The 27,777-nt window shown below is 44.3% G+C and overlaps 2 protein-coding genes across 2 annotated transcripts in view; both read left to right on the forward strand.

The window, feature by feature from the left end:
• LOC111950471 (unconventional myosin-VIIa-like) overlaps positions 1 to 11,157 on the forward strand; it is a 62,603-nt gene extending 51,446 nt beyond the window's left edge. Inside the window, exons 33-40 of the mRNA XM_070434294.1 lie at positions 172 to 342; positions 703 to 820; positions 963 to 1,089; positions 4,810 to 4,979; positions 9,439 to 9,632; positions 10,090 to 10,214; positions 10,401 to 10,558; positions 10,994 to 11,157. Coding sequence (XP_070290395.1) covers positions 172 to 342; positions 703 to 820; positions 963 to 1,089; positions 4,810 to 4,979; positions 9,439 to 9,632; positions 10,090 to 10,214; positions 10,401 to 10,558; positions 10,994 to 11,157 — 1,227 coding nt within the window. The remainder of the gene's footprint in view (positions 1 to 171; positions 343 to 702; positions 821 to 962; positions 1,090 to 4,809; positions 4,980 to 9,438; positions 9,633 to 10,089; positions 10,215 to 10,400; positions 10,559 to 10,993) is intronic.
• A 300-nt stretch (positions 11,158 to 11,457) lies between these two features.
• Positions 11,458 to 27,613, forward strand: LOC139022607 (unconventional myosin-VIIa-like). Its single transcript, XM_070434374.1, has 10 exons — positions 11,458 to 11,566; positions 14,558 to 14,664; positions 14,822 to 14,935; positions 21,662 to 21,749; positions 22,377 to 22,483; positions 22,565 to 22,750; positions 24,005 to 24,121; positions 24,534 to 24,617; positions 24,734 to 24,853; positions 26,002 to 27,613. The coding sequence occupies exons 1-10, from the start codon at positions 11,542 to 11,544 to the stop codon at positions 26,092 to 26,094; spliced, it is 1,041 nt and encodes a 346-aa protein (XP_070290475.1). The 5' UTR covers positions 11,458 to 11,541; the 3' UTR covers positions 26,095 to 27,613.
• The last annotated feature ends 164 nt before the right edge of the window (positions 27,614 to 27,777 follow it).

Here is a 27,777-nt window from a genome sequence, read left to right on the forward strand (position 1 = left end):
TTATGTGAGATGGCCGTTTTTATGTGAGATTCATTTCATGCTGATGTACAGTATGAAAGCACATTCATGCATAATGTTTTTGTAAAATATGAAAGTATTAAAGCTCCTTCCCCTTCTCTCCCACTCCATCTACCCACTCTCCCTCTCTCAATTTCCCTCTCTCTCGCTCAGGATGAGGATCTGGCGGAGCTGGCATCTCAGCAGTACTACATAGACTACGGCTCTGGGATTCTCCAGGACCGCCTCCTCAACCTCATCCCATCCTACATCCCTGACCGCGAAATCAGCTCTGCCAAGACCAATGACAAGTGGGCCCAGCTAGTTGTCGCCGCCCACAAAAAGGTAGGTGTACCCCAAGGATCAGTTTCAGCGCCTTTCACTTTCGGACCCAAAATCAGTTTCAGTGCCTGTCTCATGCTCTTTGTCCTATGAACTATTTATCATTATATTCAGGGATGTAGTGGAGGGTAAACATGCATAAATGCTGTTTCCACAGTGAATAGCATTTAAACATCTACTGAGCCAAATTATAGTTTCTGAATTAGCTTTTATGTTAATCGCCACCCGTCATCTCAATCGGCATTCAGTGTTTACCCACCTTTGTTTTTTACCACTACAACTTGACTATATTGTCCTATGAACAGTACACACCCTCTCACACACAGTTCTCAAATAGTCTCGCTAACCCCTCCACTCCCCCAGGGAGTCTACACCCAGAAGAGGTTGGACCCTCAGAGGGTGAAGGAAGATGTGGTTGACTTTGCTCGTTTCAAGTGGCCTTTACTCTTCTCACGCTTCTACGAGGCCTTCAAATTTTCAGGTAAGTCTGTTGATATTTATGGCCAATGTACTGCAATGGATGTAACACTAATGATATTTCTGAGAAATACCTGTATCGTATCCATAATATCATGACTAAATGTAGGTTGAAATGACCTCTAAGTCACTTTTGAACCCGTCAGGGCCCAGCCTGCCTAAGAATGACGTCATTGTGGCGGTGAACTGGACCGGGGTCTATTTTGTGGATGAGCAGGAGCAGGTCCTTTTGGAACTCTCTTTCCCAGAGATCACTAATGTGTCCAGTAGCAGGTAATGCTCCTACGATTCCTCTCTCCCAATAGACTGTAGTCATTATTTGTCAATGATAATTAGATATGTTTTCATTCACTTGGTTGTTACTACTATTCATTGATCTTGTAATTATTTAAAACATAATTCAATACTTTTTATAGTTTTTCCACAGTTGTAATGTACACAGCAACTGAATATATATACACTGCTCAAAAAAATAAAGGGAACACTTAAACAACACAATGTAACTCCAAGTCAATCACACTTCTGTGAAATCAAACTGTCCACTTAGGAAGCAACACTGATTGAAAATAAATTTCACATGCTGTTGTGCAAATGTAATAGACAACAGGTGGAAATTATAGGCAATTAGCAAGACACCCCCAATAAAGGAGTGGTTCTGCAGGTGGTGACCACAGACCACTTCTCAGTTCCTATGCCCTGGGCTTGATGTTTTGGTCACTTTTGAATGCTGCGGTGCTTTCACTCTAGTGGTAGCATGAGACGGAGTCTACAACCCACACAAGTGGCTCAGGTAGTGCAGCTCATCCAGGATGGCACATCAATGCGAGCTGTGGCAAGAAGTTTGCTGTGTCTGTCAGCGTAGTGTCCAGAGCATGGAGGCGCTACCAGGAGACAGGCCAGTACATCAGGAGACGTGGAGGAGGCCGTAGGAGGGCAACAACCCAGCAGCAGGACCGCTACCTCCACCTTTGTGCAAGGAGGAGCAGGAGGAGCACTGCCAGAGCCCTGCAAAATGACCTCCGGCAGGCCACAATGTGCATGTGTCTGCTCAAACGGTCAGAAACAGACTCCATGAGTGGTATGAGGGCCCGACGTCCACAGGTGGGGGTGTGCTTACAGCCCAACACCGTGCAGGACGTTTGGCATTTGCCAGAGAACACCAAGATTGGCAAATTCACCACTGGCGCCCTGTGCTCTTCAAGATGAAAGCAGGTTCACACTGAGCACAGTGACAGACGTGACAGAGTCTGGAGACGCCGTGGAGAACGTTCTGCTGCCTGCAACATCCTCCAGCATGACCGGTTTGGCGGTGGGTCAGTCATGGTGTGGGGTGGCATTTCTTTGGGGGGCCGCACAGCCCTCCATATCCTCGCCAGAGGTAGCCTGACTGCCATTAGGTACCGAATGAGATCCTCAGACCCCTTGTGAGACCATATGCTGGTGCAGTTGGCCCTGGGTTCCTCCTAATGCAAGACAATGCTAGACCTCATGTGGCTGGAGTGTGTCAGCAGTTCCTGCAAGAGGAAGGCATTGATGCTATGGACTGGCCCGCCCGTTCCCCAGACCTGAATCCAATTGAGCACATCTGGGACATCATGTCTCGCTCCATCCACCAACGCCACGTTGCACCACAGACTGTCTAGGAGTTGGCGGATGCTTTAGTCCAGGTCTGGGAGGAGATCCCTCAGGAGACCATCCGCCACCTCATCAGGAGCATGCCCATCGCTTGTAGGGAGGGCATACAGGCACGTGGAGGCCCACACACTACTGAGCCTCATTTTGACTTGTTTTAAGGACATTACATCAAAGTTGGATCAGCCTGTAGTGTGGTTTTCCACTTTAATTTTGAGTGTGACTCCAAATCCAGACCTCCAGGGTTGATAAATTTGATTTCCATTGATAATTTTGTGTGATTTTGTTGTCAGCACATTCAACTATTTAAAGAAAAAAGTATTTAATAAGAATATTTCATTCATTCAGATCTAGGATGTGTTATTTTAGTGTTCCCTTTATTTTCTTGAGCAGTGTATTTACTGTGGCAGACCAGGGGGTTTGATCTAGACGTTTACACAGATCAGACATTGACACACCTCAGTTAAGGGTGTTTATTTAAAACAATAAAGAAAAAGAAACAGTTCTCCTCCAGGAGACCTCTTCCGGATTACCGATTTCTGGGCACCGGGGAATGCTGTCTCCTCTGGGGTAGAACACCGAGCCCCTCAATTCTAGCAGACTGTGAGTAAGTCTATCTGGTAGCAACCTCTCACTACCTACAACCCTCCTCTGGTTGTTCACCAGGTGAGGTTGGTTCCGGCGCCCCTCGGACCACAACTTCGGATCCGTAGATACGTGGTTGGCAACCGCTTGCTTCCGGGCCGCGTGCGACGGTCCGTCCCCGCTCTCGTCGGTCACCGGCATTTGTACGAGCGTTACCACACTCCCGGAATCCAACAGAGTGTGGGGGTCGTGACCAGCGACTTTCACCGGGACCGTGGGTGCTAGTCGTTCGCTGTGGGCCCAACAGAAGATGACATAGTTTACTCCTGCGCCCAGCTTGTCTTCTGGGCCAGCTGATGGCATCAACTCTTCTCGACCCGGGCAACTCCATGTGAGGTGCCCCCGGGCGCCACACTCAAATCACCTCCTTTGGTCTCCGTCCACCTAAGGTTGTCTGCAGCAGGTGGACTCTGCCTCAGCTGTCTCTCCATGGGTCTGCAGTCCTTTAGCCCGCCTGACTGTCAGATTGGGGAGTACGTGGTGGGGTTGTCCTTTCGTCCCCACCGACGGCTCTCGGACTCGGCCTGCGTCCCCTTCAGCAGGGCCTCAGTATTCTGGTGCATCTCCACGGCTCCCAAGAGGTCGTCCAAGGTCTGGGGCATACGTAGGCTTGCCGCCCTCTTCATGTCGTGAGGTAGCGCCCGTAAGAAGCGATCCATAACCACTTTGTTGATAACGGGGATGGCTACGTTTGTTAGGAGCCATGCTCTGGTGATGCACAGTAGGTCGCTCATCTGGGCTCGGGGGGAAGCTTCAGCCACGAACCTCCAGTTGTGGACCAGTTGGGCCCAATGGGCCAGGCTGTACCCGTAGCGGCTGAGTACCTCCCTCTTGAGACAGTCGGAGATATCCGCCTGTTCGGTGTTGAGGTCATAATATGTCTTTTGAGCATCTCCAGACAGAAACGGGGCCAGCAGACTTGCCAACTTCACCTTGGGCCATCCTTCCCGGAGTGCTGTCCAGTCGCTTGATGCGACTCGGTCTGCGTTTCTCCTCGCAGCTTGCGGACATTCTTTAGACGCTGTTCTTCCAGCGTTGGTTCCTGAATGTCCTGTTGTGCTTGTTGGGCCCAAACAAACTGAGCTATCAACTCATCCATGCTGATACTGCGTAAACGTCAACCCTGGTCTGACCACATTGTCAGATTGCCCGCATTCTCCACCACTTGTGGTAGACCAGGGGGTTTGATCTAGATATTTACACAGATCCGACACGGAGACACCTCAGTTTCAAGGGTGTTTATTTAAAACAATAAAGAAAAAGAAAAGAAACAGGTCTCCTCCAGGAGACCTCTGCCGGATTACCGCCTTCTGGGCTCCGGGGAATGCTGTCTCCTCTGGGGTGGAACACTGAGCCCCTCGGTTCTAGCAGACCGTGACGACCTCTATCCGGTAGCAACCTCTCACTACCTACAACCCTCCTGTGTGTTGCCCTCCGGGCAGCTTTATGGGCCCCGTATGGCTGGTGAGCAATCAGCCCTTGATTACTCACCAGCTTCAATCAGACCCAATTAGTCCTGGCCGGAGGACCCGTCGAGACCTGGCACATCCAGCAGAGGGAGCCACTGCCACGTGATGAGTCTCCCCCTGGTGGCTTGTCCGCGGTACGCCACAATATATACACATGTAAAGACCTAAATAAGATATAAAATATATATGAAATTATATTTTAATTGTGACATTGTTTTGATATTGTAAGAATCATTTCCCTTGACAGAGGTGGTAAGCTCCAGGGCCAGAGCTTCTCGCTGGCCACCATCAAAGGAGACGAGTACACGTTCACCTCCAATAATGCCGAGGACATACGCGACCTCGTCGTGACCTTCCTGGAGGGCCTCAGGAAGAGGTCAAAGTTTGTGGTGGCGCTGCTGGACTGCCCCAACCCCGGTAAGTAACCTACTAGCTCTTATTTACTTTATCCTATTAGGTTAATAAACAGGGGCAATGCACATTGGTCCACATTGGCAACACTTTTCAATTAAGAACAGGTCATGTCTTCCAAGTATGGTAAATTACTGTGATCTTGTAGGTGTTTTCTTATACAGACTACAATAAGAGAAGCAACTCTGTGTAATTTTTATAATGTATGTCTCTTTTTCAAAGAGGGAATGGCTCCATTTCATGTTTTATCTTCTAAACCACAGCAGTGAAAAAAGCTATATTAATTGTGTTGTAATTGTGTGTTGATATTGATGTTTTAGAGTTAATCTGCTCTAACCCGCTGTATTTTTATATATATACAGTACCAGTCAAAAGTTTTAAAACACCTACTCATTCAAAGGCTTTTCTTTATTTTTACTATTTTCTACATTGTAGAATAAAGGTGAAGACATCAAAACTATGAAATAACACATATGGACTCATGTAGTAACCAAAAAAGTGTTAAACAATTCTTCAAAGTAGCCACTCTTTGTCTTGATGACAGCTTTGCACACTCTTGGCACTCTCAACTAGCTTCATGAGGTAGTCACCTGGAATGCATTTCAATTAACAGGTGTGCCTTAAAAGTTAATTTGTGGAATTTCTTTCCTTCTAAATGCGTTTGAGCCAATCAGTTGTGTTGTGACAAGGTAGGGGGGTTTACAGAAGATAGCCCTATTTGGTAAAAGACCAAGTCAATATTGTGTCAAGAACCGCTTAAATAAGCAAAGAGAAATGACAGTCCATCCTTATTTAAGACATGAAGGTCAGTCAAAACGGAAAATGTCAAGAACTTTGAAAGTTTCTTCAAGTGCAGTCGCAATAACCATCAAGCGCTATGATGAAACTGGCTCTCATGAGGACCGCCACAGGAAAGGAAGACCCAGAGTTACCTCTGCTGCAGAGGATAAGTTCATTAGATTTACCAGTCTCAGAAATTGCAGCCCAAATAAATGCTTCACAGAGTTATTTGGTCTGGAGTCCAAATTAGACATTTTTGGTTCCAACCGCCGTGTCTTTGTGAGATGTGGCGTGGGTGAGCGGATGATCGCCGCATGTGTATTTCCCACCGTAAAGCATGGAGGAGGAGGTGTTTTGGTGTGGGGGTGCTTTGCTGGTGACACTGTCTGTGATTTATTTAGAATTCAAGGCACACTTAACCAGCATGGCTACCACAGCATTCGCAGCGATACGCCATCCCATTTGGTTTGGGCTTAGTGGGACTATAATTGTTCAACAGGACAATGACCCAACACACCTAAAGGCTGTGTAAGGGCTATTTTACCAAGAAGGAGAGCGATGGAGTGCTGCATCAGATGACCTGGCCTCCACAATCCCCGACCTCGACCAAATTGAGATGGTTTGGGATGAGTTGGACCGCAGAGTGAAGGAAAAGGCGCCAACAAGTGCTCAGCATATGTGGGAACTCCTTCAAGACTGTTGTAAAAGCATTCCAGGTGAAGCTGGTTGAGAGAATGCCAAGAGTGTGCAAAGCTGTCAAGGCAAGTGGTATTTGAAGAATCTCAAATATAAAATATATTTTGATTTGTTTAACACTTTTTTGGTTACTACACGATTCCATATGTTATTTCATAGTTTTGATGTCTTCACTATTATTCTACAATGTAGAGAAGAGTAAAAATAAAGAAAAACCCTTGAATGAGTAGGTGTTCTAAAACCTTTGACCATTAATGTATATATATTTTGTATTCTTTTTTTATTTTACCCCCTTTTTCTCCCCAATTTCGATCTTGTCTCATCGCTGCAACTCACCAATAGGCTCGGGAGGCAAAGGTCGAGTCATGCATCCTCTGAAACATGACCCGTCAAACCATGCTTCTTAACACCCGCTCGCTTAACCCAGAAGCCAGCTGCATAAATGTGTCGAAGCAAACACCGTTCACCTGACTACCGAGGTCAGCCTGCAGGCGCCCGGCCTGCCACAAGGAGTCGCTAGATCGCGATGCGCCAAGCCCTAACCTACTATGTTTTATCATTTAATGGACTGTTTTTAACTTTGAAATTGACTTATTGACCATTTATACAACGGTTGCGTCTTATTCTGAATGCTGATTGGTTAAAACCGCATTCCAGCCAGTGTCTATTCCACAAGTTACCACTGGCTAAATCTATGACCTTAAAATGTCTATTTACTCTGTTCCATCTGACTGCGCAATCCACTGTCTCATCAGCCCAGCCAGGCAATTTCTAAACTTTTTTTATTTTTATTTATTTTTTATTTCACCTTTATTTAACCAGGTAGGCTAGTTGAGAACAAGTTCTCATTTGCAACTGCGACCTGGCCAAGATAAAGCATAGCAGTGTGAACAGACAACAACACAGAGTTACACAGGGAGTAAACAATAAACAAGTCAATAACATGGTAGAAAAAAGAGAATCTATATACAATGTGTGCAAAAGGCATGAGGAGGTAGGCAATAAATCGAATAATTACAATTTAGCAGATTAACACTGGAGTGATAAATCATCAGATGATCATGTGCAAGTAGAGATACTGGTGTGCAAAAGAGCAGAAAAGTAAATAAATAAAAGCAGTATGGGGGTGAGGTAGGTAAATTGGGTGGGCTATATACCGATGGACTATGTACAGCTGCAGCGATCGGTTAGATGCTCAGATAGCAGATGTTTAAAGTTGTTGAGGGAAATAAAAGTCTCCAACTTCAGAGATTTTTGCAATTCGTTCCAGTCGCAGGCAGCAGAGAACTGGAAGGAAAGGCGGCCAAATGAGGTTTTGGCTTTAGGGATGATCAGTGAGATACACCTGCTGGAGCGCGTGCTGCGGGTGGGTGTAGCCATCGTGACCAGTGAACTGAGATAAGGTGGCACTTTACCTAGCATAGCCTTGTAGATGACCTGGAGCCAGTGGGTCTGACGACGAACATGTAGCGAGGGCCAGCCGACTAGGGCATACAGGTCGCAGTGGTGGGTAGTATATGGGGCTTTGGTGACAAAACGGATGGCACTGTGATAAACTGCATCCAGTTTGCTGAGTAGAGTATTGGAAGCTATTTTGTAGATGACATCGCCGAAGTCGAGGATCGGTAGGATAGTCAGTTTTACTAGGGTAAGTTTCGCGGCGTGAGTGAAGGAGGCTTTGTTGCGAAATAGAAAGCCGACTCTAGATTTGATTTTGTATTGGAGATGTTTGATATGAGTCTGGAAGGAGAGTTTGCAGTCTAGCCAGACACCTAGGTACTTATAGATGTCCACATATTCTAGGTCGGAACCGTCCAGGGTGGTGATGCTAGTCGGGCGTGCGGGTGCAGGCAGCGAACGGTTGAAAAGCATGCATTTGGTTTTACTAGCGTTTAAGAGCAGTTGAAGGCCACGGAAGGAGTGTTGTATGGCATTGAAGCTCGTTTGGAGGTTAGATAGCACAGTGTCCAAGGAAGGGCCAGAAGTATACAGAATGGTGTCGTCTGCGTAGAGGTGGATCAGGGAATCGCCCGCAGCAAGAGCAACATCATTGATATATACAGAGAAAAGAGTCGGCCCGAGAATTGAACCCTGTGGTACCCCCATAGAGACTGCCAGAGGACCGGACAACATGCCCTCCGATTTGACACACTGAACTCTGTCTGCAAAGTAGTTGGTGAACCAGGCAAGGCAGTCATTAGAAAAACCGAGGCTACTGAGTCTGCCGATAAGAATATGGTGATTGACAGAGTCGAAAGCCTTGGCCAGGTCGATGAAGACGGCTGCACAGTAATGTCTTTTATCGATGGCGGTTATGATATCGTTTAGTACCTTGAGCGTGGCTGAGATGCACCCGTGACCGGCTCGGAAACCGGATTGCACAGCGGAGAAGGTACGGTGGGATTCGAGATGGTCAGTGATCTGTTTGTTGACTTGGCTTTCGAAGACCTTAGATAGGCAGGGCAGGATGGATATAGGTCTGTAACAGTTTGGGTCCAGGGTGTCTCCCCCTTTGAAGAGGGGGATGACCGCGGCAGCTTTCCAATCCTTGGGGATCTCAGATGATACGAAGGAGAGGTTGAACAGGCTGGTAATAGGGGGTGCGACAATGGCGGCGGACAGTTTCAGAAATAGGGGGTCCAGATTGTCAAGCCCTTGATCTCCAGAGGTTGATCTCCACTATAAAAAGCATCTAGACATTACCTCACATTTCTTTTAAACTAAGATTTTGTTTTAAACAGCGGATATTTGTATCATCTTTGCTGTCTGTCTCTCTGACTTTTGCAATATTGTTTCAGTATTCAAATTCGATCTCGAGCTGTCCCCTAGTAATGAATGTGTGTCTTGCATTTACCATTGTAGATAAATCTAACTTTTATAACTCCCGCACACGCGATACCTCCTTAAGTTGTATTTACCAACCACTACACATGACGTTCCATCACAGGAGACATTAAGGTACATTGAATTGAATGTTGTGTTCCTGTAGCGGGCGGCGAGGACTCCACCTTCCTCAGTTTTTCCAAGGGCGACCTGATCCTATTGGACGAGCACTGTGGCGAGCAGGTCATGACCTCGGGGTGGGCCCACGGGGTCAATGACAGGACCAAGCAACAGGGGGACTTCCCGGCCGACTGCGTCTACGTCCTGCCCACCGTAACCCGGCCGCAGTATGACATCGTGGTGAGTGACCTCATAGGGTTACAAAATTCTCTGTACATTTCCAAAGTTCCAGGATCTTTTAGAAACAAATTATCATTAATGGATCATTTTGGAAATCTATGGAATCTTGAAGAATTTATACCACAGTATGACAATATGGTGGTGGTGTTGATGATGTCCTCAGGCATTCATGCTTCATACTGTCTTTGCAGCTCTCATTCTGTAGTTTACTGAAGCTCTTTTTTGTGACTGTATGTCTTTCTTTCTCTCTCCACTCTCCCAACTTGTCTCTTTCATCCTCTCTACTCCCTTCCCTCTCCATTTCCCCTCCCTTTTCTCTCCATCTCACTCTCTCCCTCTCGTTTTCTTCCTTTGCTCTCTCTCCTTCTCCTACTTCCTTCCCTCTACATCTCTTCCCCCTCTCTCTCGCTCCCTCCCTCCCTCCCTCCATCTCCAACCCCCTCTCTCTCTCTGCTAGGCTCTGGTGACTATGACTCCAGACCAGAGAAGAGAGTCCATAAACCTGTCCCAGCTGGCCCTTGCTGAGAGTGAGGACAAGGTCAAGCCCTACACCCTAGAGGAGTTCTCCTACGATTACTTCAGGTAGCCACTCACTCAATCAACGCACACACACACACACACACACACACACACACACACACACACACACACACACACACACACACACACACACACACACACACATTCTGTTCCACTCATCCCTCTCTGTTCCCTTCATCCATATTTCCCCCTCCCTTCTTCCTATCCACCCCTACTCCACCCCTCCAGATCCCCTCCCAAGAGCACTCTGAGCAGGGTAATGATCACTAAGGGCCGCGGGAAGGAGCGTCTGTGGTGCTGCGCCAGGGAGCCCCTCAAACAGCCCCTACTGAAGAAGGTGCTGGCCCACGAGGAGCTCTCCCAGGAGGCTCAACTGGCCTTCATCGATATCTTTACTGCCTTGCAGCCATTGTGTATCAATTACTTTTTCACGCTTCATGTCCAAATAATCTTAAAGTAACTTTATTTTGAACACTGTAGGATGATTTAAACATGAAATGTGAAATATGCTAATATCAGGGATATGAACTTGCATAGATCTTTTGACAAAAATGCTAAATAGTTAGCATTTGGAGACAGTGGCCAGGTAAACTAAAACAAAGCATGGATTGCTGTCTTACTTTGGCCATAGATTGCTTATGGGTAAGGAAACTATTGTGTAATTTGGGTAAACAATCCCTTTAAATCTGATGCAAACTTCAACATGTTATATTTAGCATTATGTATATTATGTTGTACTGCATCATAGTATTATGTCTGTGTTTAACGTGCCTAGTCTTGAGGTCAATGTCTGGTCATGGTCCTTGACCTCTCCCCTGCACCCTTGTTGAAGTATATGGGTGACTACCCGTCCAAGCGAGCGCGTTCGGTCAACGAGCTGACCGACCAGATCTTTGAGGGAGCGCTGAAGGCGGAGCCACTCAAAGATGAGATCTACTGTCAGATCCTCAAACAGCTCACTGAGAATCACATCAAGTATGTCTGAGACTACAGTCGACATACACATCTACTCTCCCAGGGAAGTTATGGTCATATGGGGATTGACCATGTTGTGTTGTGTTGTGTTGTGTTGTGTTGTGTTGTTTGTGGTGTGGTGTCGTGTGTGTGTGTGTGTGTGTGTGTGTGTGGTGTGTGTGTGTGTGTGTGTGTGTGTGTGTGGTGTGTGTGTGTGTGTGTGTGTGTTGTGTGTGTGTGTGTGTTGTGTGTGTGTGTGTGTGTGTGTGTGTGTGTGTGTGCAGGTACAGCGAGCGAGAAGGGCTGGGAGCTGCTGTGGCTTGTGTGCAGGTCTGTTCCCCCCCAGTACATTCTGCTACCCCACGTTCAGAAGTTCCTCCAGGCTAAGAAGCATCACCCGCTCGCCCCTGACTGCATGCAGAGACTCCAGAAGGCATTACGGGTAGGGATAACCCACTTGTACAGTGTATTTACTTTAAGTGTTTCCGACATTACTGCCTCATTGCCTGTATCCGCCACGGGTCGCGGTCAAACGACCACCCCTCATGCACTGTCAAACGCTCCCTAAAACACTTCTGCGAAGCAGCCTTTCTAATCGACCTGGCCCGGGTACCCTGGAAGGATATTGACCTCATCCGTCAGTTGAGGATGCCTGGTCATTCTTATAATGTTACTTCCTCACCATATTAGACAAGCATGCTCCGCTTCAAAAAATGCAGAACCAAGAACAGATATAGCCCTTGGTTCACTCCAGACCTGACTGCCCTCGACCCAGCCACATAAAAACATCCTTGGCGAACTGCAATAGCATCGAAGAGCCCTAGGCTCTCTGCTAGGCTCTATGCAACTGTTCAGGGAAGTCAGGAACCAATACACGCAGTCAGTCAGGAAAGGCAAAGGCCGGCTTTTTTCAAGCAGAATTTGCATCCTGTAGCTCTAACTCCAAAAGTTCTGGGATAGCTGTAAAGTCCATGGAGAACAAGAGGCACCTCCTCCCAGCTTGCCCACTGCACTGAGGCTAGGTAACACGGTCACCACCGATAAATCCGTGATAATCGAAGACTTCAACAAGCATTTTCTCAATGGCTGGCCATGCCTTCCTCCTGGCGACTCCAACCTTGGCCAACAGCCCCGCCCCCCCCCCGCTGCTACGCGCGCCAAGCCTCCCCAGCTTCTCCTTTACCCAAATCCAGATAGCAGATGTTCTGAAAGAGCTGGAAAACCTGGACCCATACAAATCAGCTGGCTTGACAATCTGGACCCCCTATTTCTGAAACTGTCCGCCGCCATTGTCGCACCCCCTATCACCAGCCTGTTCAACCTCTCCTTCGTATCATCTGAGATCCCAAGGATTGGAAAGCTGCCGCGGTACCCCCTCTTCAAAGGGGAGACACCCTGGACCCAAACTGTTACAGACCTATATCCTGCCCTGCCTATCTAAGGTCTTCGAAAGCCAAGTCAACAAACAGATCACTGACCATCTCGAACCCACCGTACCTTCTCCGCTGTGCAATCCGGTTTCCGAGCCGGTCATGGGTGCACTCAGCCACGCTCAAGGTACTAAACGATATCATAAACGCCATCGATAAAAGACATTACTGTGCAGCCGTCTTCATCGACCTGGCCAAGGCTTTCGACTCTGTCAATCACCATATTCTTATCGGCAGACTCAGTAGCCTCGGTTTTTCTAATGACTGCCTTGCCTGGTTCACCAACTACTTTGCAGACAGAGTTCAGTGTGTCAAATCGGAGGGCATGGTCCGGTCCTCTGCAGTCTCTATGGGGGTACCACAGGGTTCAATTCTCGGGCCGACTCTTTTCTCTGTATACATCAATGATGTTGCTCTTGCTGCGTGCGATTCCCTTATCCACCTCTACGCAGACGACACCACTTCTTATACTCCGGCCTTCCTTGGACACTGTGCTATCTAACCTCCAAAAGAGCTTCAATGCCATACAACACTCCTTCCGTGGCCTCCAACTGCTCTAAACGCTAGTAAAACCAAATGCATGCTTTTCAACCGTTCGCTGCCTGCACCCGCACGCCGACTAGCATCACCACCCTGGACGGTTCCGACCTAGAATATGTGGACATCTATAAGTACCTAGGTGGTCTGGCTAGACTGCAAACTCTCCTTCCAGACTCATATCAAACATCTCCAATCCAAAATCAAAGCAAGAATCGGCTTTCTATTCCGCAACAAAGCCTCCTTCACTCACGCGCCAAACTTACCCTAGTAAAACTGACTATCCTACCGATCCTCGACTTCGGCGATGTCATCTACAAAATAGCTTCCAATACTCTACTCAGCAAACTGGATGCAGTTTATCACAGTGCCATTCGTTTTGTCACTAAAGCACCTTATACGACCCACCACTGCGCACCTGTATGCCCTAGTCGGCTGGCCCTCGCTACATGTTCGTCGTCAGACCCACTGCTCCAGGTCATCTACAAGGCTATCTAGGTAAAGTGCCGCCTTATCTCAGTTCACTGGTCACGATGGCTACACCCACCCGCAACACGCGCTCCAGCAGGTGTATCTCACTGATCATCCCTAAAGCCAAAACCTCATTTGGACGCCTTTCCTTCCAGTCTCTGCTGCCTGCGACTGGAACGAATTGCAAAAATCTCTGAAGTTGGAGACTTTTATCTCCCTCAACAACTTTAAAAATCTGCTATCCGAGCAGCTAACCGATCGCTGCAGCTGTACATAGTCCATCTGTAAACTACCCACCCAATTTACCTACCTCACCCCCATACTGCTTTTATTTTATTACTTTTCTGCTCTTTTGCACACCAGTATCTCTTCTTGCACATGATCATCTGATGATTATCACTCCCAGTGTTAATCTGCTAAATTGTAATTATTCGATTTATTGCCTACCTCATGCCTTTTGCACACATTGTATATAGATTCTCTTTTTTTCTACCATGTTATTGACTTGTTTATTGTTTACTCCATGTGTAACTCTGTGTTGTCTGTTCACACTGCTATGCTTTATCTTGGCCAGGTCGCAGTTGCAAATGAGAACTTGTTCTCAACTAGCCTACCTGGTTAAATAAAGGTGAAATAAAATTTAAAAAAATTACACACATTACGTGTTTAACCATTTGGTTATAAGTATTTTTGCCATTTATAAAAGTTTCTCAGCCATGTAAACAGAGAGAAAAAAAAAGACATATTTAGGCAATAGGGCTGAATCGTAATTTGAGATCCATGCCAGATTTAGGCAAAAGTTTTAGTTACTTGTGTGGATTCAGCTCCTAACTAGAGATCGACTCAAGATCCATGCCTCCTTACTCATATTCCTTCCTTTGTCTATCTCTTGTCTTCCCCTGGGTGAACTAACAGTCCAACAGTAATTGTAGCATGATGTACTACAGTACCTATAATGTTCTGTACCCATAGTGCTCTCTCCTTACCAATACAGTAACGGATCCAGGAAGTACCCACCTCACCTGGTGGAGGTGGAGGCCATCCAGCACAAGACCACACAAATCTTTCACAAAGTGTACTTCCCCGATGACACAGACGAGGTGAGAGGTCATTACAAAGTAGCAATGGCTCGTTGAGGCCCAAAACGTTGAGTCACAGGGACAAAAACAGCACACACGCTGACTTATTAATATCTGGAACATTTTGTGTGGTCACTTTATAAAATATTGTGTAAATATGACAGTTTTTCCCCCACAGGCTTTCGAAGTGGAGTCAAGTACCAAGGCCAAAGATTTCTGTCTGAACATCTCAGGCAGACTACTCCTCAAGTCCTCCGAGGGCTTCAGCCTGTTTGTCAAGATCACTGACAAGGTACAGTACACTACTAGGATATGGTTGCAATGAGGTCATTAGGACATGCTTTGTGACGTCATGGTCAGGTTGTATACAGGTTGTTAAAGGATGTCTTTTAAACATGACATATTCAACTGGTTGTAATCTGCTTATATGACCAGATAACAACCAAAATATGACATATTTCCCTGAATTCTTTATGACTTCATGAAAAAAGACTTCACCTGGTTGTAATCCGATCGTATCTGGTTGTATGATGTCTCTGAGAAAAGTAATATTTTACACACAAATAGTGGTACCCATAAGTACTAATTTCTGATGAAAAAACACAAATGTAAAAAATTGGTGGATATACAGATGTAGGATGTTAATTTGAGCCAATTTGCTACAGCAGGAAAATAATCCTGCAGCAACAAGAAATGTAAATTATTAGGTGGATTATAATTAATGGACATTTTTGTAGGGGTTGATACATTTTTCGTAAGGGAAAATCAAGTCTGAAATTTCAAAGTGGAAATTACAAATCAAATCAAATGTATTTATAATGCCCTTCTTACATCAGCTGATATCTCAAAGTGCTGTACAGAAACCCAGCCTAAAACCCCAAACAGCAAGCAATGCAGGTGTAGAAGCACGGTGGCTAGGAAAAACTCCCTAGAAAGGCCAGAACCTAGGAAGAAACCTAGAGAGGAACCAGGCTATGAGGGGTAGCCAGTCCTCTTCTGGCTGTGCCGGGTGGAGATTATAACAGAACATGGTCAAGATGTTCAAATGTTCATAGATGACCAGCATGGTCAAATAATAATAATCACAGTGGTTGTAGAGGGTGCAACAGGTCAGCACCTCAGGAGTAAATGTCAGTTGGCTTTTCATAGCCAATCATTCAGAGTTAGACATGTCCGGTAGAGCGAGAGAGTTGAAAACAGCAGGTCCGGAACAAGATAGCACGTCCGGTGAACAGGTCAGGGTTCCTTAGCCGCAGGCAGACCAGTTGAAACTGGAGCAGCAGCACGGCCAGGTGGACTGGGGACAGCAAGGAGTCATCAGGCCAGGTAGTCCTGACGCATGGTCATAGGGCTCAGGTCCTCCGAGAGAGAGAAAGAAAGAATTAGAGAGAGCATACTTAAATTCACACAGGACACCGGATAAGACAGGAGAAATACTCCAGACATAACACTGACCCTAGCCCCCCGACACATACACTACTGCAGCATAAATACTGGAGGCTGAGACAGGAGGGGTCGGGAGACACTGTGGCCCCGTCCTAAGATACCCCCGGACAGGGCCAAACAGGCAGGATATAACCCCTCCCACTTTGCCAAAGCACAGCCCCCACACCATTAGAGGGATATCTTCAACCACCAACTTACCATCCTGAGACAAGGCCGAGTATAGCTCACAAAGATCTCCGCCACGGCACAACCCAAGGGGGGGTGCCAACCCAGACAGGAAGATCACGTCAGTGACTCAACCCACTCAAGTGACGCACCCCTCCTAGGAACGGCACCAGTAAGCCAGTGACTCAGCCCCTGTAATAGGGTTAGAGGCAGAGAATCCCAGTGGAGAGAGGGGAACCGGCCAGGCAGAGACAACAAGGGCGGTTCGTTGGTCCAGCGCCTTTCCGTTCACCTTCACACTCCTGGGCCAGACTACACTCAATCATAGGACCTACTGAAGAGATGAGTCTTCAATAAAGACTTAAAGGTTGAGACCGAGTCTGTGTCTCTCACATGGATAGGCAGACCATTCCATAAAAATGGAGCTCTATAGGAAAAAGCCCTGCCTCCAGCTGTTTGCTTAGAAATTCTAGGGACAGTTAGGAGGCCTGCGTCTTGTGACCGTAACGTACGTGTAGGTATGTACGGCAGGACCAAATCGAAAAGATAGGTAGGAGCAAGCCCATGTAATGCTTTGTAGGTTAGCAGTAAAACCTTGAAATCAGCCCTTGCCTTAACAGGAAGCCAGTGTAGAGAGGCTAGCACTGGAGTAATAGGATCACATTTTTTGGTTCTAGTCAAGATTCTAGCAGCCGTGTTTAGCACTAACTGAAGTTTATTTAGTGTTTTATCCGGGTAGCCGGAAAGTAGAGCATTGCAGTAGTCTAACCTAGAAGTGACAAAAGCATGGATACATTTTTCAGCATAATTTTTGGACAGAAAGTTTCTGGTTTTTGCAATGTTACGTAGATGTAAAAAAGCTGTCCTTGAAACAGTCTTGATATGTTCGTCAAAAGAGAGATCAGGGTCCAACAACAACCTCTCCCTCAATGTGAGAAAGACAAAGGAGCTGATCGTGGTCTACAAGAAAAGGCGGGCTGAACAGGCCCCCATTAACATCGACGAGGCTGTAGTGGTGCGGGTCGAGAGATTCAAGTTTCTTGGTGTCCACATCACCAATGACCTATCATGGTCCAAACATACCAAGACAGTCGTGAAGAGGGCACGACAAAACCTTTTCCCCCTCAGGAGACTGAAAATATTTGGCATGGGTCCCCAGATCCACAAAAGGTTCTACAGCTGCACCATTGAGAGCTTCCTGACCGGTTGCATCACTGTCTGGTATGGCAACTGCTCAGCATCTGACCGTAAGGCGCTACAGAGGGTAGTGCGATCGGCCCAGTACATCACTGGGGCCAAGCTTCCTGCTATCCAGGACCTATATAATAGGCGGTGTCAGAGGAAAGCCCATAAAATTGTCAGAGACTCCAGTCACCCAAGTTATAGACTGTTTTCTCTGCTACCACACGGCAAGCAGTACCGGAGCGCCAAGTCTAGGACCAAAAGGCTCCTCAACAGCTTCTACCTCCAAGCCATAAGACTGCTGAACAATTCATAAAATCGCCACCGGACAATTTACCTTGACCCCCCCTTCCTTTTGTACACTGCTGCTACTCGCTGTTTGTTTGTTACCTATGCATAGTTACTTCGCCGCCACCTACATTTACAGATTACCTCAACTAGCCTGTATCCCTGCACACTGACTCGATACCGGTGCCCCCTGTATATAGCCTTGTTATGTTATTCTTATTGTGCTACTTTTTATTTTAGTCTACTTGGTAAATATTTTCTTCTTCTTGAACTGCATTGTTGGTTAAGGGCTTGTAAGTAAGCATTTCACGGTAAAGTCAACACTTGTTGTATTCGGCGCATGTGACAAATAAAGTTTGATTTGATTAGGGTTTCTAGTTTGAGAAACAGACGCCTCACAAGTCCTCAACTGGCAACTTCATTAAATAGTACCGGCAAAAAAACACAGTCTCAACGTCAACAGTGAAGAGGTGACTCCAGGGCGCTGGCCTTCTAGGCAGAGTTGCAAAGAAAAAGCCATATCTCAGACTGGCCAATGAAAATAAAATATTAAGATGGGCAAAAGAATACAGGCACTGGACAGAGGAATTCTGCCAAGAAGGCCAGCATCCTGGAGTCGCCTCTTCACTGTTAACGTTGAGACTCGTGTTTTGCGGGTACTATTTAATGAAGCTGCCTGTACTTGTGAGGCGTCTGTTTCTCAAAATAGATACTCTAATGTACATGGGGCCTCCCACTCCTCTTTCTATTCTGGTTAGTGCCAGTTTGCGCTGTTCTGTGAAGGGAGTAGTACACAGCGTTGTACGAGAACCTCTCAGAACAAGAATAGACTGACGAGTTTCAGAATAAAGGTATTTGTTTCTGGCCATTTTTTAAGCCTGTAATCAAACACACAAATGCTGATGCTCCAGATACTCAACTAGTCTAAAGAAGGCCAGTTTTATTGCTTCTTTAATCAGGACAACAGTTTTCAGCTGTGCTAACATAATTGCAAAAGGGTTTTCTAATGATCAATAAGCCTTTTAAAATGATAAACTTGGATTAGCTAACACAACGTGCCATTGGAACACAGGAGTGATGGTTGCTGATAATGGGCCTCTGTACGTCTATGTAGATATATATTTTTTAATCTGCCGTTTCCAGCTACAATAGTCATTTACAACATCAACTATGTCTACACTGTATTTCTGATCAATTTTAACAGACAAAAAATGTGCTTTTCTTTCAAAAACAAGGACATTTCTAAGTGACCCCAAACTTTTGAACGGTACTGCATATATAAAATGTTACAATTTAATAATATTCATCCAAATAATATATTACAGTGTGAGATGCAGATCTTAATAGTTTAAAGACACCTCTCTACTCTATCCATCCTCCTCTATAACTCCTACACACCAATTTGTTATTTTAGTAAGATTTCGCTACTGTCACAGAATATAATCTGAATGTGAGGATGATTCAACTGATTCTAGATTACAGTGCATTCGGAAAGTATTCAGACCCCTTGACTTTTTCCACATTTTCTACATTACAGCCTTTTTCTAAAATTGATTAAATTGTTATTTTCCCTCACCAATCTACACACAATACCCCATAATGACAAAGCAAAAACAGCTTTTAAGACATAACATTTTTGCAAACTGAAATATCACATTTACATAAAAATATTCAGACTTTGCTATGAGACTCGAAATTGAGCTCAGGTCCATCCTGTTTCCATTGATCATCTTTGAGATGTTTCTACAACTTGATTGGAGTCCACCTGTGGTAAATTCAATTGATTGGACATGATTTGAAAAGGCACACCTGTCTACATTAGGTCCCACAGTTGAAAGTGCATGTCAGAGCAAGCCATGAGTTCGAAGGAATTATCCGTAGAGCTCCTTGACAGGATTGTGTCGAGGCACAGATCTGGGTAACAAGCTGACCAGACCGGACACGTCGCATGCGCGAAAATACATTTTAGAAATGATTGCACCCACACTGCTCGCGCGCGTCTGCGACGCCAAGGGCTAAAATGGAAGTTGTTCCTATTTCTGACGCAGATCGCGCTGAAAGTCATCTCCTCATTGGTTTATAGAAGCAGGTACCCACGTGCCATCTCCTCATTGGTTATACACACGTGGGTGATTGAAATACAAACTGTGTTGCCGGAAGTCATGATAATACAATGAAAGTTAAGATGCGATCACCATATAAGTTCAAAGATGAAAAGGCCTGGAAGGAGGAGAGATGACTAGAAATGATTTGGTTGGTTGTTTTATGTGTGGATTAATTGTCGGAGTAGAGGTCCTTGTGCATTTCAGGTAAAATAACAACTCAATGTTTATATCCCAGGACAAATTAGCTAGCAACAGCAAGCTAGCTAAATAGGACAAATGAACATTAGCTAGCAAGTGCAAGCTAGCTAGCTAAATTGCCATACGTGTTTAATGCTTTTCGACCTGTCCCCAAATTAATGTCATTGGTTGAGAGTTTGTTTTGATATTTTAACCTGCGTGTCGTGATCGCATTTGGTGTGGGGTGGCAAAATACATTTATGCACGATAGCGCACGATGGTGCACGTGCGCAGCCGGTTTGGATTCCGTGTAAGGGTCCAAAATAATTGCTGCAGCATTGAAGATCCCCAAGAACACAGTGGCCTCCATCATTCTTAAATGGAAGAAGTTTAGAACCACCAAGACTCTTCCTAGAGCTGGCTGCCCGGCCAAACTGAGCAATCGGGGGAGAAGGGCCTCAGGGTGACCAAGAACCCGATGGTCACTAACAGAGCTCCAGAGTTCCTCTGTGGAGATGGGAGAACCTTCCAGAAGGACAATCATCTCTGCAGCACTCCACCAATCGGGCCTTTATGGTAGAGTGGCCAGACAAAAGCCACTCCTCAGTAAAAGGCGACTGACCGCTTGGAGTTTGCCAAAAGGCACCTAAAGGATTCTCAGACCATGAGAAACAATATTCTCTGGTCTGATGAAAACAAGATTGAACTCTTTGGCCTGAATGCCAAACGTCACTTCTGGAGGAAACCTGGCACCATCCCTACGGTGAAGCATGGTGGTGGCAGCAGCATCATGCTGTGGGATCAAGAGAAACTAGTCAGGATCAAGAGAAAGATGAACAGAACAAAGTACAGAGAGATCCCCTGTTGAAAACCTGCTCCAGAGCGCTCAAGACCTCAGACTGGGGCAAAGGTTCACCTTCCAACAGGACAACGACACAAAGCACACAACCAAGACAATGCAGGAGTGGCTTCGGGACAAGTCTCTGAATGTCCTTGAGTGGCCCAGCCATAGCCCGGTCTTGAACTCTCATCTCTGGAGAGACCTGAAAATAGCTGTGCAGTGACGCTCCCCATCCAATCTGAGAGAACTTGAGAGGATCTGCAGTGAAGAATGGGAGAAACTCCCCAAATACAGGTGTGCCAAGCTTATAGCATCATACCCAAGAAGACTTGAGGCTGTAATCGCTGCCAAAGGTGCGTCAACAAAGTACTGAGTAAAGGGTCTGAATACTTATATAAATGTGTTATTTCAGTTTTTAATTTGCAAACATTTCTAAAAACCTGTTTTTGCTTTGTCATTATGGGGTATTGTGTGTAGATTGCTGAGAACATTAAAAAAAATGAATTTCATTTTACCTTTATTTAACTAGGCAAGTCAGTTAAGAACAAATTCCTATTTGCAATGATGGCCTAGGAACCGTGTTGGGTTAACTACCTTGTTCAGGGGCAGAACGACAGATTTTTACCTTGACAGCTCGGGGATTCGATCTTGCAACCTTTCGGTTACTAGTCCAACGCTCTAACCACCTGTCGCCCCCTTATAGAACAAGGCTATAATGTAACAAAATGTGGGAAAAGTCAAGGGGTCTGAAAACTTTCCGAGTGCACTGTAACTCTATTGATATTTGTGTTTGACCTTTGCTGGTTGTTTCCAGGTCATCAGTGTGCCTGAGGGGGATTTCTTCTTTGACTTTGTGAGACATCTGACCGACTGGATCAAAAAAGCCAGACCTGCAAAGGACGGTAAAGACATTTGTTGACTGTAGAGGGCCCTATATTCAGTAGAAAGGTTACCCGCAGGAACGGAAAATCCAAGATGAGATCTGTTCTTTATCACCTTTAATTCTCCAAGACAAAACTTAGCTTTATTCAACACTGAAAAAGGATTGCTTATTTTCTCATACTTCTCTTCTCAAATGTTGCTCCAGAGAAACAACCATATATCATCTCAGATCTGTTTCACTCTGATCAAAATATGATTTTTATAAAGTCTCTCAAATTGAAAGAATTGAATAAACCAACTTTGGGCTGTGACACAAAATGACCCAAGTTGGTAGTTTGAGGGTTAAATAAGTCTATTTTCAACTTTCCTGTAGGCATCCAACATTATTGGGGTCAGAAAAAAAGAAATAAAGAAAGAATGACACACCATATTAATCCTAAGGATTTATTGATGACCCAAATTTCAGCACCTTCAGGAGTGGGCCACATACATATTTTATCAAACATGGTGTTTCATGTTATAGGTTTGTCAACATGTTGTGGTTAAAGCTAGAGGAAGGTTAAGCTTGGGATGGGGAACTTGCCATCTATGTTGATGTATTAATATGAGAAGTATGTCCTGAATCTCTCGGTATCGTCCATCTGCAGGTGTAGTGCCTTCACTGACCTATCAGGTTTTCTTCATGAAGAAATTGTGGACCAATACCATGCCAGGGAAAGACTCCATGGCTGACTACATCTTTCACTACTACCAGGTGTGTGTGTGCGTGTGGGTGTGCGCGTGCGTGTGCGTATTTGTCTAAGTGTATTGACCCTCCTCACTGCTCTTTCTTCAGGAGCTTCCCAAGTATCTCCGTGGTTACCACCAGTGTTCCCGGGAAGAGGTTTTCCAGCTGGGAGCGCTGATCTACAGGGTGAAGTTTGAGGAGGACAAATCCCAGTTTCCAAACATTCCCAAGATGTTGAAGGAGCTGATCCCTCAGGACCAGATCAGATACCTCTCGCCTGATGACTGGAAACGGGTGAGTCGGGAAATTAGAATTTCTGTCGGCATAAATAGTGTTTAACATGATTTTTGAATGACTACCTCGTCACTGTACCCCACACATACAATTATATGTAACGTCCCTCAGTCGAGCAGTGAATTTCAAACAGATTCAACCACAAAGACCAGGGAGGTTTTCCAATGCCTCGCAAAGAAGGGCACCTATTGGTAGATGGGTAAAAAAAAAATGACATTGAAAATCCCTATGAGCATGGTAAAGTTAATAATTACACTTTGGATGGTGTATCAATACACCCAGTCACTATAAAGATACAGGCATTCTTCCTAACTTAATTGCTGGAGGGGAATAAACCTGCTTAGTGATTTCACCATGAGGCCAATGGTGATTTTAAAACAGTTACAGAGTTTAATGGCTGTGATAGGAGAAAACTGAGGATGAATCAACAACATTGTAGTTACATTGTAGTCCACAGTACTAAACTAAATGACAGAGTGAAAAGAAGGAAGCCTGTTATGGGTATGCTTGTCATCGGTAAGGACTAGGGAGTTTTTTAGGATGAAAAGAAACAGAGTACAGCTAAGCACAGGCAAAATCCTAGAGGAAAACCTGGTTCAGTTTGCTTTCCAACAGACACTGAGAGACAAATTCACCTTTCAGCAGGAAAAAAAACTAAAACGCAAAGCCAAATATACACTGACGACAACATTGAATGTTCCTGAGTTTTGACTTAAATCAGCTTGAAAATCTATGGAAAGACTTGAAAATGGCTGTCTAGCAATGATCAACAAACAACTTGACAGAGCCTGAAGAATTTTAAAAAGCATAATGTGCAAATATTGTCGAATCCAGGTGTGCAAAGCTCTTAGAGACTTACCCAGAAAGACTCACAGCTGTAATCGCTGCAAAAGGTGATTCTAACATGTATTGACTCATTCTTCAATAAATTAGCAAAAATGTCTAAAAGCATTGTTTTCACATTGTCATTGTGTTTAGATGGGTGAGACATTTAATCAATTTTGAATTCAAGTTGTAACACAACAAAATGTGAAATAAGTCATGAGGTATGAATACTTTCTGAATGCACTGTAGTTCAGGGAACCACGCTTGCGTGATGAGTAACCTTGCCTTAGACCTGAAGACTAGTGTTAGCTCCCAGAGCGAATGCCTAGGCTTTAGCTCAATGGGCTAACACAGTTTTGTAGCGTATAGGAATCCGGGGGGTTAAATCATATTTGGTCACACTCTGCTGCTTGTTTTTCTGTCTTACAGTCTATAGTGGCGTTTTTCAACAAGCAGTCGGGGAAGACTCGAGAGGAGGCCAAGCTCTCATTCCTCAAAGTCATCTTCAAGTGGTCTACGTTTGGTTCGGCCTTCTTTGAAGTCAAGGTAAAGATTTCTATATGAATTCTTGTTCTTGTGCAAATGGTATAGAATGATCATTGTTTGTGTTTTTTTTGAGTCACCGTGTGTATTTGAGTGCTGATTAGTACTTTGGGAGGTTTTTGTTCAAATGAATTTTCTTGATCAATGGGGTTAATTTCAGAATAGTTAATTCAATCTCAGTCGTGGACTATTCTTATTGACCTGGTCAAAGAGTTGTTGTGCATTCCTTGCTACTTTTATTTTTTCAACTTGTTTTATAAATGTATTATCTCTGTCAGTTTATCTGTGTAAGGGCCTATTGTCTGCCTCAATTCCAGTATCTATTTATTTATTTAATGAATTTTTAAAACATCACAAACTCAAGTTGTTTGTAAGATACCAATTGTGACTAAACTGATGTTTTCCTATTCAACAGCAAACCAGTGATCCAAACTTCCCAGAGATCCTCTTGATAGCAATCAACAAACATGGTGTCAGCCTGATCGACCCCAAGTCAAAGGTGAGTGTGTGCCTACATGCATGAGTGTGTGCACATTTTCTTGCGCGCACATGTGTGTTATGGAAGTTGTGTATGTGTGTGTTTACCGTGTAATTCTCCTATTCCCACCTCAACAGGACATCTTGACCACACACCCATTCACGAAGATCTCCAACTGGAGCAGTGGCAACACCTACTTCCACATCACCATCGGAAACCTGGTCCGAGGCACCAAGCTGCTGTGTGAGACCTCACTGGTGAGCTACTGGACGTTTCAACACCCACAACATGACATGACATAACATATGTAATAAAATTACATTATACATACTGTATCAACTAAAGTATTCTAAAGATGCGTACCAAAACAAGCACTTGTCTTTTCCTACAAGCATTGACTTTGCTGATAATGACTTAATTGAGGAAATATTGACTTACTATAACCACGTTCCCATCCACAGTTTTTATGCAAGTAATGTCATACCGTATTTAAAAAAAATCACAACAGCTGTGATGGGAACAGGAAGTTTTGATACAATATTATAAATGCCAACAGATAATTATTTTGTTTGTAATTTGTTTGTTTGACATGGTGGGATCTTTTTGTGTCTGTAAAATGAATTATGCAAGAAATGGCAGTGGAAATGCCTTTATGCGTAAATATTGATATAATAACCATCATATTGAAGTAAACTTGGAGTCACACAATGATATGGTGTGTGGTCCTCCTACTACGATTTGGGAGAACATGCAGTTTATTAGGCTACAGAATAAATAAGTTATGATGAACTTCACAGGGTAGTGAAAGTGCACGGTGATCTTGATGCTCCTTTCCAATAAATATTGAGGGTCTAAAATGTAATGTAAATGTAGGCGAAATATCGGCTTTTATATATGAAGGGTTTATTGAATAATTTGTTCATTTCATCTTGTAGGCTAGATTCCCTTTCAACAGAGTGTGTCTGCTCATGGAGGAGACTGGTGCTTCTGGCAACCCACTGCAGTTAGACTAGATGATTTGATGATGGTAATGCCAGACTTGATAAGAGTGCAAGTGTCCTATGGTCAAAAGTCACAGTCATGGTCTTAGCCTGAAATTAGCCTGTATGCAGATAGAAAAGCCTTTTCAATGGTATACATGTGTGGTTCTGTAGCTTTGTCGAACTTTTAAATAATAAATGCAAGCAGACCTGGGTTCAAATGCTGAGTGTTTGATAGGGCCTGTTTGGAGTGACAGTTGGGCAGATTTTCACTTTTGGGAATACTCCGTTGGCTCCATTGCACCAGGCAAGCTCAATCAAGCGCACTCTGAAGTATTTGAACACGTCTGATTCATATTCTGCAATGAAATATTGCAAGGCATTAATGTACCTTTGAACTGGTTTGTTTGTCTGTGTGACCACAGGGCTACAAGATGGACGACCTCCTGACCTCTTACATCAGCCAGATGCTGACCACCATGACCAAACAGCGCGGTTCCCGTGGCAACATCAAGTGATCTGGAAAGTCATCGATCCCGCTGTTGAGTGTATTAGTGTAGGCCTCGAGGGCTTTGTGATCTATCACACGGTTTCATTAAAACATAGAGGGATAGATACAACCCTTCCTCCATAACATGCTAAATCAATTGCATGCATACATACACACACTCGCACACATACATGTGCACGTACCCATGCACACACACACACACAATCAATGACATACACACACGCATACACGCACTTGACAGATTCTCCCTAAGATGTAGATGGAAGAGAGTGGGAAGGACAGGAGCTTGAGAACCTCTGGTCTAATAGTCTATTGTACAGATACTGTTAATCTCAGCACTACAGACACAACGTTGATGCAACATCTCACAGCAAAGTCTGAGAGACATTGGAAATCATGCATCTCCACACACTATTGCGTTACAGAAATGTACATAGATCGTTGGTTATAGGGATGGAGGCATGATAGCAGTATTACGACAAGAATACTCTTTTTGCATTGTCGATAGATATGGTGACGATTTAAATGTTTGATTTATGTTTTGGCCATGACAATGTTTTGACTTATCGTCAGATGTTGGTTTATATCTTGGGTCCTGTCTTAACAATCACCAATTGCCTTTACTTGACCCAAATGCACAACCAACGATTGCAACTTTTTACATGGCAACTAATCAAGAGCTTTATTTAGAAAATGTTTTTATGCAAAGCATTTGATTGTAAAATGTCCAATAATGTGATTTATAAATGTTGGGCCTAACCCTATACAACTATGGCTTGTCCATACTATAGATATCATGTGTAATCATTGCATTATATTGTTTTAGAGTTTAATTCAAAATTGGCCCTCGTCGCAGGCGGGCTAAATATTTTTTTTGAATACCCGATCAGTGTTATTAGTACATTTGATTTATTAATGAAGTATATTTGAAGTACATTTGATGAGAACAGTCAGATTGATCTCTGGACATTAGCTGGCTCTAGGACCTTGCATACAGTGTGTGTACCACATCACTGTAAAAACATTTAGTGGAAAGTTGACAATAATTAATAATGTGATATTTCTAACAAGCACATATTTAGCTGTTTGCCTAATGAATTAATCATTGAAGAAAATCTATTCTGTAAATAAAGACTCCCGGTCCATATGACTTGTCTTTAAAAAATAAATGGTGGATCAAATCAAGGATTTTTAAGTAAGTAGGTCAACTCTGTTATGACATCATCATAGACAAAATATAATCTACATACAGAAATTAACAACAAAAATGTCAGGACTGCCATTATTGGCTCTTAATGATGGCAGTTTTGGCATATTAAAGTTATGTTGATGTCTGTAAACAGGAAGTCACCCCACTGTGAATGGTGATGTCAAATTGCTTAGTCTACCTTAAAAAGTAATCTCAGTGACATTATTGTTGTGCACCGCTCTGTATAGTGGATATTCATTTAGGTCAAATTGTTCCTGTTTTTTAAATGTTGGTCCATGACACCAAATATTTTGGTATCAATAAAGAAATTACAAATTTTTCCTTTCATGCCTAATGTTCATCACCCCAAAAGATGAATGAGCCTATTTCACTATCACATAATTTCATAAAGAGAAAACATGTGTGCATTTTACGCTCAAAGCAACAAAAATGTAACAAAACAGTTCAGTTAACTTCTGATGTTTATGCAAAAGTAATCCC

Source organism: Salvelinus sp. IW2-2015, linkage group LG23 (assembly GCF_002910315.2).
Source record: "Salvelinus sp. IW2-2015 linkage group LG23, ASM291031v2, whole genome shotgun sequence".
Lineage (NCBI taxonomy): Eukaryota > Metazoa > Chordata > Actinopteri > Salmoniformes > Salmonidae > Salvelinus > Salvelinus sp. IW2-2015.